Source organism: Triturus cristatus, chromosome 7 (genome assembly GCF_964204655.1).
Source record: "Triturus cristatus chromosome 7, aTriCri1.1, whole genome shotgun sequence".
In the NCBI taxonomy this organism is placed as follows: Eukaryota; Metazoa; Chordata; class Amphibia; order Caudata; family Salamandridae; genus Triturus; species Triturus cristatus.
Genome location: NC_140590.1, coordinates 281,609,911 through 281,622,786, shown reverse-complemented (window position 1 = coordinate 281,622,786; position 12,876 = coordinate 281,609,911). Strand labels below are relative to the sequence as shown.

General features: G+C 40.8%; 1 protein-coding gene across 3 annotated transcripts in view; it reads right to left on the bottom strand.

Moving 5' to 3' along the window:
- Positions 1 to 12,876, bottom strand: part of LOC146809428 (kinesin-like protein KIF18B) — a 332,980-nt gene that overhangs the window by 307,108 nt on the left and 12,996 nt on the right. For 2 of the 3 annotated variants that reach the window (XM_085616276.1, XM_085616274.1), the window contains exon 2: positions 8,812 to 9,164. In XM_085616276.1, coding sequence (XP_085472402.1) covers positions 8,812 to 9,139 — 328 coding nt within the window. In that variant the 5' untranslated portion in view covers positions 9,140 to 9,164. The remainder of the gene's footprint in view (positions 1 to 8,811; positions 9,165 to 12,876) is intronic. The other variant, XM_085616275.1, reaches the window with a different exon arrangement.

Sequence of the window (12,876 nt, the reverse complement as noted above, 5' to 3'; positions counted from 1 at the left end):
CCCAAGAATGACAAACTGGTCTGTGTTGTGAACCATTCAACTCTCAATTTTAAAATAAAGAAGGTCCTGAACAAAAATTGGCATATTCTAAATGCAAACGAAGAGCAAGAGATCATTCAAAAGCCTAACCATGCATACCGCAGAAATCGGAATTTAAAGGACAGCCTTGTAAATACGAGGCCCAAACAGACAACTAAATTTACAAACTATGTTAGTAGGACCCCCAATCCTAGGCAACCACAAATGTGGCACGTGTTGCCTGTGAGAGTGCTGTAGTCACTGAAATTTGGAACTACCAAGGAAAGACAGGCAAACTACGTGACTTTACAAACTGTAGGAGTCAAAACCTTGTGTACCTCATATTGTGTCCCTGCGCACTTGGATACGTAGGCGAGACAGGTCGTGAGTTCAGAACTCGTTACAGCGAACACAGATCTGCTATCAGAACTAAAAAACTATTAAGCCCCATGGTCCAACACTGCATCGACTTTCAACATAATGAAAACGAACTGAGATGGTTGATCTTAGAAAAGATAAAAAACATTCCAGGTAAGGATACACAAGAAGTGAGAAAAACACGTGAGACCTATTGGATCTATACTCTAGATACAGTTAAAATCGGTCTGAACGAGGAAATAGTATGGCACACAAGATAAGGGGTTCTTGCACCTCACAAACGCTCATCATGCCCCGTATCCCCTGTTTTTATTGAATACAACAAGTTGTTACATGACTATTATGCCTGCTTCACCTCCAACACGCCCACGCAGAGTATGTCAACCCTTACTGTGGGGTGGGTCAACCCCACGACGTATAAACACAAAACAAGGTTAAATTGGGAGACTGGATAAGCAACTAGAGGCCATCGTACGTGATTGCAATTATGGACCCTTCCTGTCCATTCACAAAAATGTTGTTCGTCTAAATGTTACATCTAGTATGCGCTGGGCTCAATACATTACTTATTATCTATTGACTTACATCTGTTTTACCCCAGTATATGCATACAAATATTAGCCTTATCTAAGATGGCGGCTGCGTTCCGTATAGGATTCAGTTTAAATAACTAAGAGCAGTCACATTACTCGCAATACGCAAAACGGCACTAACCCAACCTAAAATGGCGACCATGCTTCGCGATATAAGTAAAGTAATAAAATAACTTTGGGTCTATTAACATATTAAGAAATGGCGCCATTTAGGTATATGAGCCGGCTAGACACCACTCTCTGGCTCCTTTGCAAAATTGGGCAAATATTTGCACTAATGTTCCGCAATACTTCAGAGACCAGTCAGAACTCGCATAGAGCTTATTCTCTCTATCACCATTCCAAGATGGAGGCATTGGTAACACAACCATTTACGAATAGGAAACGTTACGCAGTCACACTACGCAGCCCGTCTTAGTGAGCTGCAGGTGTCTCGCATTAGTTACCTTGTATCAGGACTGGGAAGAATATAAAAAGGCAACAGTATTGCTTGCCACTTTATCGGAGCCGGACCATGTTAGGAACTTTTCCTGGTGGACATACGTCACTATTGGCAGGTAGGACATCATGGAGAGAGACAACATAGATCATGATTTCGTAATAGTAGCGGGAACGTTATCTTATTATTCAACAATCTTCTTGAAAGAGGGTAACCAGATCGGAATAGACGCAGTGTGGTCAATGAACTATTTGTAATGTACGCGAGATACCCACCCATTATAGGTGGAGAGTTAATATGATAACTAATACAAACTAACGGCTTTGAGAGGCCCCAGCGGGAATGAGCAGGGCAGAGACCATATAACAAATTTTCCTTTTTTTTTTGGGGCGTAAATAACGTAAGGGCAGTGGTTGCCGTAATAGCATACAGGTTTGAATAACTGTAGAACCCGGCCCGGCGGTTATTCCAACCAGTGAATTTTCCCTCATTCCTTCTCTCCCCTACATCGCCGACTAGGGCATCAAGAGAGACATCATCGACTTCTATGCAGTTATCTCTAAAAGCTGTGGCTTGTGAGGAAGTAAAAGAAATAAGAAAAGACCACAAGGAAGAGAGACTACGATACGTATAGAACAAGTAGGCGATTAATAACAGATTGATCCTTCTGAGAATGGAACACTTAGCCTACTCCGCATTGCTCGTAATTCGTGAGGTAATAACTCCTAGTTTCCATTATCAAATGCAGGCAAGCAAGTACTATATGAAGGATGAATTCAACTGTGCCCATCCGAGGAAAGATCCCGAACATCCTGTACGTGGTGACCCTACGGTTTTAAATCTGTAGACGCAGTCCGACTAAGGTATACATAAGATATGTAAGACAGTGATACATGGGATAATCACACAGCCATCAAACATGTACAAACATAATAAGCCCAGTCAGTGAATATATGATAATTTCTCTTTACAGCACCAGTTAGAGTAAAGTTCTAAATAAGAGAGATTATATGATAAAGAACTACAGCAAATGGGTACTGTTACCCGAATATTGACACAAAACAGGTAGATCAAGTTATTTTTATTACCTACCTGACTCTGAATGTATAAGGAGAAGTTAGCCTAAAGTATTATACTGTACACTAATAATCTGTATAAAGCGACAATGTTTCCAGGATGCATATGGGAATTGTTGCAGAACCAGGTGTGCTAAGAACCTACATCCTTTATGTCTCTTGCCTATTCTGCTCTTCTCTCTTTTTCCTTATAAATCTTTTCTAAAGTAACCTAGAGAGTATTAAATTCAGTGGCGCCACTGCTAACTTGACAGTTAAGAAAATTCTCCTGAGTTCTAATTTTTGGAGATTAATCGTATATTCTCCTGTGGGATATGGACATGGTAACATTAGGCAAAAATATGTTTTTAACATTATCCAATTGATTTTCAGATAATCAGGCCCCCCACCCTTGCCCGTGACAAAAACACGTAGCAACAGGTCCTGAGGAAGGTGGCATCCAAAGAATACTAGGCCACCGAAACGTGCGTCGACCAGCTTGTATGAAACACCGCAACGTTTAGCATAACATCAGAGGACTTAGCGGCCCACCCCTGTTGGGCTAGCCCTGTGCATGCTGATCCGTTTCTCTTTGGGGTGTAGTATGAAAGTTTTTGTATGAAAGTGATATGCATGTAGTATATTCAGATGTGTGATTGGTGTGGGGATATCTCTTGAACTAATGCTGAGATTTGTATGTTTTTGATAAAAAACACTCTCTCATTTTTTGTACTAAATAAGATATAACTAATTTTCTATAGTTTGCCTTTTCACAATAAGAGATGAATTTTATCTGTATGAGAGAACAATGTAAAAAAGAAATTAAGTAAAAAGCATTTAAAAATGAATAAAATAGATAAAATATACATACATAGTTGTTGTATTTTCTCCATGTGTACCCACAATAAGTAAAAGCAATTTAGGTCTAGAGGGATACTGCTTATTATAGTTTGTTGTTTCTTGTTCCCCCTGTTACCTGACCTTAAATTATTTTGTTAGGGGGTCACCTTATTTCTTATGATAGAAAGGGAAGAAAACCAGTGTGGCGACTCTGAACGGTTATGGCAAAAAGGAGTAAAGTATCTGCACAATCAGTATTACTGCATAACTTCAGGCAGAGCACAAAGAAATAGTCTGGGTGCTGAGGGGAAGGCAGATTTTTGACCACCCAGATAGAATGGCTCCACCTTATGAACACATACCAAATCTGTATTGCAAAGTCTCAACATATTACAGAAGAAAAACAGGAGCTGTGGTCAAGATAATATGGACTGGAAATTTCTAATTTCACACTACCCTCATGCCTTAGTGCAAAACAACTCAACAACTCTTTCACAGAAGCTGTGGCTGAAAAACAGATTCTCATTCTTGCACCATTTGACAGATGTCCGAGGTCATGATGAACTTATGGTAGAACCGACCGCCATCTGCTCAGCCACAGAGACAATTAAGACAAGCAATATCAAAGCAGCATCAAGATCAAATTCTTTCTTTCTGACCTCAGGTATTTCATGTCACGACTGGAAGTTACTGACAGAAGACTGGAAGTGGTAGAGTCACACCTAGACCAAATAGACAATGCACCTAAATGGGGATAAGAACTTTGGAATTTACTAGAAATGTACCACATTTGGAAGATAGAAGACACAGAGAAAATATAAGGACTGTGGGGATCCTGGAGGGAGAGAGGACTTGTTAAACTTCCTCCCTAAATTCCTCTCTGCAATAATCAACCTTATCTTTGAACCCACTCTGCAATTCCAAAGAGCGCATCAAATCCATTTCAGATGACCAGCGAACAAACATACAGCAAGATTAATAATTTCATATCTAAACAAACATCAGCAAGCAAGGCAAGTGATCACAATAGCAAAGAAAATGAAGATCCCATTCACCTGCAAGAACCAAAAAATTATCACATTGGATGACTTTTCTCAAGACTCCGCCATACATCACTTGAAACGTCTAGTTTAGAGGCCTCCGCTAAGAAAGTGAGACATTAGATACTGCCTTATAGAGAACCCTGTAAAAATGTTACTCACGATAGATGACATTCATAGAAGAGTTACATAAAAGTGAAGACTTCGAAAGATTCTTGGAAATGCTGTGGACCACTTCAATGATTACCACAATCCAACACCTGGATACAGCAACTGAAGGAGTACACACAGGACTTGGACAGCAATTAAGAGATTGACTCACAAATGGAATCAGTCACAAAACCAGGGATGTGGAATTCATACAGCCCAATGCCTAGGACATATTGCTTGGGGTCAAGGGCAATAAGTTTTCATGTGTATTTTGTCCTTGGGACATGTAGGCCCAACCCCCTGCAGCACAAACCCTTTGGCTGCCAGTTTGCAGTACCACATTATGGATCAGGAAAGGGCACTGTCTGCAGTTAAGTTAATATTTTTGTCCATATGTTAATGCTGTTCGCACTTCTATTTATAGTTCATTATTTTAAAGCCTTTATTATTAGGGTGAGCGCTCTAAGTAATTGTTGAAAACTCTGACGGCACTACGGACAGTGTATTGCTAAAATGTGTACACACGTTTGCAAATTTTAGCAATATGAGGCTATGTATAATGAAAGCAGGAAACAAAAACATTTCGCTATACCACTAAAATTTCCGGTACCATTTCTTTGCAGCATCATTTAGTAACATGTGTTGATGCATGCTAGTATTTCCCAAAAATATTCATTATGGAAAATCTGTGTAACTAGTTTCAATAAGATTAGGAGAAAGAAAAATAAACAAGCATTGGGTAAAGGCAATCGGTCTGAAATTGGTGGTAAGCTTTTTAGTTTTGTCAACGTGAGACTTGTTTTGACATGGTTTTTGTAAAACATTATTGGTGTGGGAGCAGCCAGGCCCTCATCATTATAACAAATATTGACAAAAGCAAAAATAGTTTTTGGTCTCAAAAAGCACACACTGCCACAGTAGTTACTGGCACTGAACAAAACTACTTTGTGTGCCGATGTGCTTCTTTTGAAAGAGCAGAATGCTGTCACTCACAGTGCAGCCAGCCAATAAAGAGAGAGAGAGAGAGAGAGAGACACAGAATTTTAATAAACGCAAAAGGTCATGGTCAACGCCAGACCAAATTAGATGCCCAATTTTTAAAGAAAGCCTCAAAAGTGCACCAATGGTATATTTCCTTGCATTAAGTGCAGCTTTACAGCTTTCTTGAATTCCCAAGAATTTACAGAAGTAGGACAAGAAATAGTACTCCTAGGAAATTTCTGTGAACTGCATTTTAGCATGAGCAAATCTGCATGTGCAGACTTGCTCATGCGAAAATCTGAGTGTTTGCAAGTTCAGTTTCCCCCCCAACCACTTTTTTCCGAACTCTGGAAGAAGGTTTACATCTTCCATTGTCAGGAGTAAATGTCCAACATTTCTCAGAATGGGAAAAGGATTAGAGAAGAGCTATTAAAAACCCTTAAAACATGCAAGTTAGTGTGTTTGCACAGACTCAAAAAGGCATTCTAACCCTGGAACTATTGCTTACCACTATCTTCAGCCCCAGTATGTAGATCTGCAGAAACGTGGCAACATAAGGGGATTGCAAGTATTTAAACATTACTATGGTATTAGCTCTGGCACAATCAGAGATTGCTGCTGTAATTTGTCACCGCACTACATGGCACCAAAGGGACAAGTGGACTTTATTACAGGACAAGTAGATTTATGAAGAAACCTGCCCCATGGACAAGTAGATATTTTATTAAATTCCACACCACTGCAAAACGATGGGCTGAGAGCGACCAACCGGCGGAGGGGACTGACCTGTTATGTAGTAGATTCAGTTTCCGTGAACATAAGACGAGGTGACAGACAAACAACTGAGGCAACTTGAATCAGGTATATTTTAGAGTTGAATGCAAAGAAACCAGGGAGCCTTAATGCAGAGGAAGATATTTTGCACACACATCTGTATTGCTCCGTATTATGTGTGTACCCATCAAATGCTGTTAGCTCGGAGATCATATGCATTGCCAGCGACTACTGCTCAAAGATTTTTAACATATCACACAACAGGTTCAGTTTCTACACTGCATATAGCATCGTGCATGAATAATGACACTTTACACTTGAGGGGAACAAACGATATCATGAAACCATTTATTCCAACATCGCGTGATTATTTTGTGATCGCTTTAGGAGTAAAAGTTAGTTGTAAATGTACAACATTTAGATTGCGCGTATAACAAACATGATGCTCCGCATTGAGTTCAATTTACGTGAGCTACGATAGGCTGTCTTCTCTGATTATGGCAGGTAACGAAGCAACGTAACGACATGTAAATTGAGTGAGAAAATCACACCCCCTTATGAGTTCGAAGCTGCAGGGAAGCCGAAATGCGTCAGGGTAGCACACCAATAAGGGCTTTGAACTAACACAAAAATAAAAAGAGTGTAGCATGCCAATAAAGACTTTTGAACGAACTCTCCTGTAAACGTAGTCTTCCTTGTTGATACGAGTAAAGGAAGGAAAATACACACACACACACACACACACACACACACAAACACACCCCCCACACCCCCCCTCGATAGATAGATATCCTGTGTTTTCAGTCTCTGGAGGAGTCTGGTGGGTGATTTTCTCCATTGGTCAACACACTTACTAGACATGTCTAAATAAATATGTATTTTAATCTGGTATTACCAGAGTAAAGTGTTGTTTTTCTTCTACACCTCACTGACTGTTCTAAACCTCCGACTCCTACGTTACCCATGGATTGGGTTTTTCGTGCACTCTGATCAAGATCAGCCTGGTCAAACTTACCGCACAAACCATAACCATCCCAGTGAAATATAAGGCAGTGCTCCCTAACTACCATAAATCTATTCGAATGATAATAGCCAGGAAAAATGAACCAGAAACCAAACAGCCCTAGGGTAGGAATCCCTAGAAGGCTACCGGATGACCACAAACGTACACAACTTTGAAATAGCAAGGACTTTTAATTTTCTGTTGGAAGACAGCAGCCCATGGAGCAACCAGAGTTAAGAGGTTGTTCAACCAATCTATAGATTAGTGATTGAGCACAGGGAACTTGTCTTTAAAATTAATCTTGCAACCACTTTTTCCATAGTTTCCTAAAACACCTTACACCCCTTTGCTGGATCTAGTGGAGCACCCCTTCTATCATCTTCATTTCAGGCAGGGGTCGGGTCTTTGGGATATAAACGAGTCATCCTCCTCATTTGAACTCTGGAATTCTGCTGATTTGACAGCGAGGAGGGTTGGCGGCCTCACTGGAGCTCTAGGGATGTGCCGCCACACCTCCTAGAGTACCTCTTCTAAATCCAAGTAATCACAATAGACAGCCCATTAGTACCCACACGTATTTTTGAGTGGGGAGGGAGGCCAGAAGACTACTTGTGGTGCAGTTATGACAACAAGCGGATTCAAGAACAAAACTGGAGCAGGACTCAAAAAATCATAACAATTTTACCAGACATGCAGGTCTAGTGATTCGAATATTCTACTAAATCGAACTGTAATGCTCATGACCCATAGACTTGTCTCAAATTGTGGAACTCTAGGACAAATTGTTTTTTCTATAGACCCCTTTTTCTTCATTACGACATATGAGACTTCCTTGAAATGTGCGAGTTCCTCATGTGTACTGCAACAAAAACACATTTGTTTGATCTAATGGACTAAACATTTGCTCCATGTATAATAAGAATCCATCCCAGACATAGGGTACGCATAACCCCCGCTTTGCCTCTTAGTTTATAATAGTATTGTCATCAGGGCGGGGGCAAGAATGTTTTTCAGTTCATGTTTAAAACTCTTTATTAATAAATATTCTCAATGCAATGATGTAATCTTGTGTGCAAGGATGAAATGCTTGCGCATATTAAAGAAACCCATTTTGTTGAATTTTGAAGAAACGATCATAACATGATCTTTGGTGCATAATACTTCAGTGTAAATTTTAAGTTTCAGATTGGTCTCATCTCTTTGGGGGAAATACGGCTTTAAAATCCTAATCAAGAGATATTATAAAAAAAAAAAAAGTATATGCACGGAGAAACATAGGATGAAAAGGCATATACAAAACCACAGACAATAATGCAGTTGAGTAGTTAGGGGTGCAAAACAGAGGAAAGCGAAGAGACAAACAAGGATAGGACAATAAGAAAAAACAGATTTAAGGATAACCATCAATTATAGAGGACACAACACTTGACAATCAAAAAAATATGTTTAAAAGTCACACAGAAGAGCACAACACACAAGGGCCCGCACACCAGGTAATAAAATAATCTGCATATAAAGTGACATAGAAGAGTGGACCTACCGGAGCAGTTATAGCCATTCAACACTCCATCTAAAATATTCCGGGTGGTATGCTGGAACACCTCCTGCTGCCTGGATGTCTCTCCAAATACATGGTCAAACATGAACTTCAAATCCTTGCACTTGCGCTTTGGGCCTTCGTGGTTACGCAGTCCTGCAAAGACTGAAGCTTGATCAGGCTCCTCTGGGTCAAACACCAACATGCTGCGATCCACCACTTGTACCACCGCCTGCTGACTGCTCTCCTGCTCTCGATGATTAGGAGGCCGCACCCTTACCACCACAGAGACGTTTCCCTCTGAAGGGTTCAAGTCTTCAGGAGCCTCCATGCCACAGCCACACACTCAGCAGCTGCTGGGGAAAGTAGAAGGAGAGAATCCAAAATTAGTCAGATGCCATCTACAAGTCCACTAAAGCACCACAACAGCAATTTTGGCTTGAGTGTCTCTAAAGTGCATTCCCTTCCAGTCCCGATAAGTTGATAAATACATACTTAGGCCAACCAGCACATCCACGCAGCAGTATTAATAATTGGGTGACACCAGAATTAATGCTAAATTACTCATGGTAAAGCACTGCACCTCTGTGCAGTAACAAATATGTTTAATGGAACATTTCTTAACCACAAAGTAGGGCTGCCAGGCTTTTCTAAGCATACTACAAAGCACTTCTTAGAGAAGTGGCTGATGGCAATGTGGTGTAAGCGGCACGTTTTCAGATTTTGACACGGACAAATCATCTTGAGATGTTTTGCAATCTGCACTTTTCCCGCTGTTCTTAAGCTACCATTATGGTGCAAGCATGTTTTATGCCCAGCATAGCCACATTTGGCTGTTGTGTGGAGGACTTTAGCATGTAAGAGGTTTCAGTTAGTCCGATTTGAGCTGTAGATTAGTGTTTCCATTTAGCTGCGAGTACATTGTTCAACTATTCTATTGCAGAATGTTGGTTGCCTTCAGCCACCTCTTTCATTTTACTCATTTGTTGATTCTTACGAGAACATCTGGATGGAAGAGCAGATGTTCATATTTCGAATTCTTCAAGGGTGCCTCTAATTCTTTACAGCTTTACTTATTAATGCAGCAGTTTTGTGCAGGCAAAGAAGACCAAAATGAGTGCAATAAGAACACTTTATATACTAGGAGCTTGTTACAAGATGACAAACATTTAGTGCATAATGTCAAATAAACAATTGCCTTCGGAACCCAGTATAAGTGAAATACATGCAAAACATGGAAAGGAGTTCCAATAATTAGGAGTAAGACTGAAGACAGTATGAATTAGGAATATAGAAAAGATTCACTGAGAATCAGCGAAGAATAAACAACTTTGTACAGTATTTATATCGGGTGACCAAATTGCCAAGAACACTCCTATTTAGACGTATTATGTGTCGAAGAGACCATGAAACAGATCCCTTGAACATTTGGAAAGAGGAGATATTTTAATCATAATTTATACAGTGCAAACCTTGAAGGTGGAAGACGCTTACGGCAAGGTATCTATTAGTATTTACATAGTACAAACCTAGCTGGGTAGCAATGGAGCACTTTACATTATGAGGGGGCGAGAGGAGTGTTGGAGGCAAGTGGAAATTAAATGGGCATGGTTACATGTTTTAATTACATAATTGTATCCAACATTTACAATGGCATTTCACATAATTACACTTTTATTCATAGGATCACTGCGAGTTAACCAAAATCTCACAATTTTCAGTCAAGGTCCATGTTCAGGATACCATAGCTCTCAAAGTCACCATCACCTCCTCAATGGACAGATGCACATAACCAAATCTATTCATACCATTGAAGGCTGTCAGCAATCTAAAAGACTGTCCAGGTGTGAATTCCAGGGATTGTTTAATATGTGTTGTGTGACGGATATAACATTACTGCCAAATGTCCTAGTCTGTAAGTGCTCGATAACCCTAGTAGCTCTGTCAGAGACCTCATGGTCTGGGGCCAATGTACGTTAGGAAGCGGTTTGCTTTCTATGTCCCCAGCAGATCTTTGTGTTCAGTCACCCATCGACGGATGATTATCCCCAGACTCCGCAGGTCACGGTTGGGAGGTCAGTCCGTCTCTGTTAAAGCAGCTATGGCTTGGCACTCTCTTCCAATGGAATTATGACATTCAGGATTTTAGACTTTTTAAGAAACAACTTAAAACTTTCCTTTTCAATTAGATGGGCTTTGGTAACTGTGCGCGCCCGGACACTCCTGAGTATTTGAGCGCGGTATAAAACCCTCTATAACATAACATTCAACATATATCACCTGAAGATCTGCAGAACCAGAGGGTATGTGAGCTATCAGAGGTTAGAGTTCGTGAAATCTGTGTAACCCAAAGGACAGGTTCGCTACCAGATTTTTGATCCTTTAAGATTATCTGTAAATGTCTTGATTACTTTGCTTTCCAAAAGCATTTCTTATTATGACGGAGACCTTAGCCTGTAAAATATTTTTTATACTAAAGGATAACTATGCTCTCAGAAGCTAGATCATGGAACGTATCTGGGAAAGAAGAATACCTCAGCCTATAAGATCCTCGTAATCTGATGAATAACTGCAGAAAAACATGTAATATATCTGCACCCATTTTGGCGTAAGCCTGTAAGATCTGCAATCTCTGAGATAACTTTGATGTCAAACAATACTTGACTAGGGCACATATAAGGCAGATGATTTTTCAAAGGGCTATTACAAGGTGACCAGGTTATGCCACTGAACAGGAGTAATACATAGACGTACAGAAACATCTTTTCGAGCTGCTTTTTACAAGAACCTCACTCTCAAAACCTCCAGAAGCTTAGTCTTCCTTGCTTTTACAGTATGGGACTGGTACTTTAATATATAGATTTGATGTCCTGTCCTACCATGCAACTGAAAGCTTGATCTTGTAAAACATATATAACATAGGGTAGCTTTGCTGTAATGTTAAAAAAAAAAAAAAAAGTCAGTTTTGTCTAAATATATTTGAGTATGACGCCACCTTGGACGGGCTCACCCAGAGTGTTTGCCCTTTTCTTTGAGTACCTTTACATTTCTTTTCCTAAAAGCAGGTGTTACAGTAAAAGGGTGAAGAGTTAAGAGCTTCACTCCTGTTTGCGTTTCATGAGATCCTCCGAGACGAGCCCTCTGCACCAAAAACAACAGACCTGTAAACTCTTTATAATTTACCAAGAAGTTACTGCAGTAATCAGTCCCTTGACCATTTGTTCTCTATAACAATATGGGGACTCTCAATGATGTTCCAATCATTGTGTTTACTCTAAAGAGAACACTGCTTTGGTTACCAAAATCTTCTACTGTAACAAAAATGCATATGACCAAGCCCTACTAAATTGTCCAGAAAAATATCCTATGTAACCATGTTTGCCTCTCCGCTATTAACCAGTCACTCACTTCTATACAGAAGCTGCTTAACTAAAACACAATTGTATTGATTACTGATAACGGACATCAATCAATCAATCAAGGGTTTGTAAAGCGCACTACTCACCCGTGAGGGTCTCAAGGCGCTAGGGGTGGGGGCAGTTCCAGATCAGTCACCACCTCGGATCATTCGAAGAGCCAGGCCTTGAGGTCCTTTCTGAAGGTTCATAGGGTTGGTGAGTGTATGATGTGCATGGGGAGCTTGTTCCAGGTCTTGGCTGGGATGTAGGAGAAGGCTCTCCCGCCTGTTCTAGTTCTGCGGATGCGGGGGACTTCTGCCAGGGCGAGGTCGGCGGAGCGGAGGGTCTTTTTGGTTACGTGGAAGGAAGCGCTCTCGTTGAGGTATTTGGGTCCGATGTTGTTGAGGGATTACTAGGCGTGGGTGAGGAGTTTGAAGGTGACCCTCTTCTCGACGTGGAGCTCTCGCAGGTGTTGGGTCATGTGTTTGTGGCGCAGAGTCCCGTGGATGAGTCTGGCGGCGGCATTCTGGATCGTCTGGAGTCTGTGTAGTAGACCTCTGTTGATTCCGGCATATAAGGTGTTGCCGTAGTCCAATCTGCTGGTTATGAGTGCGTGGGAGACAGCCTTTCTGCAGTCGGGGGTATCCATTGAGGGTCTTTCAGAGGATGC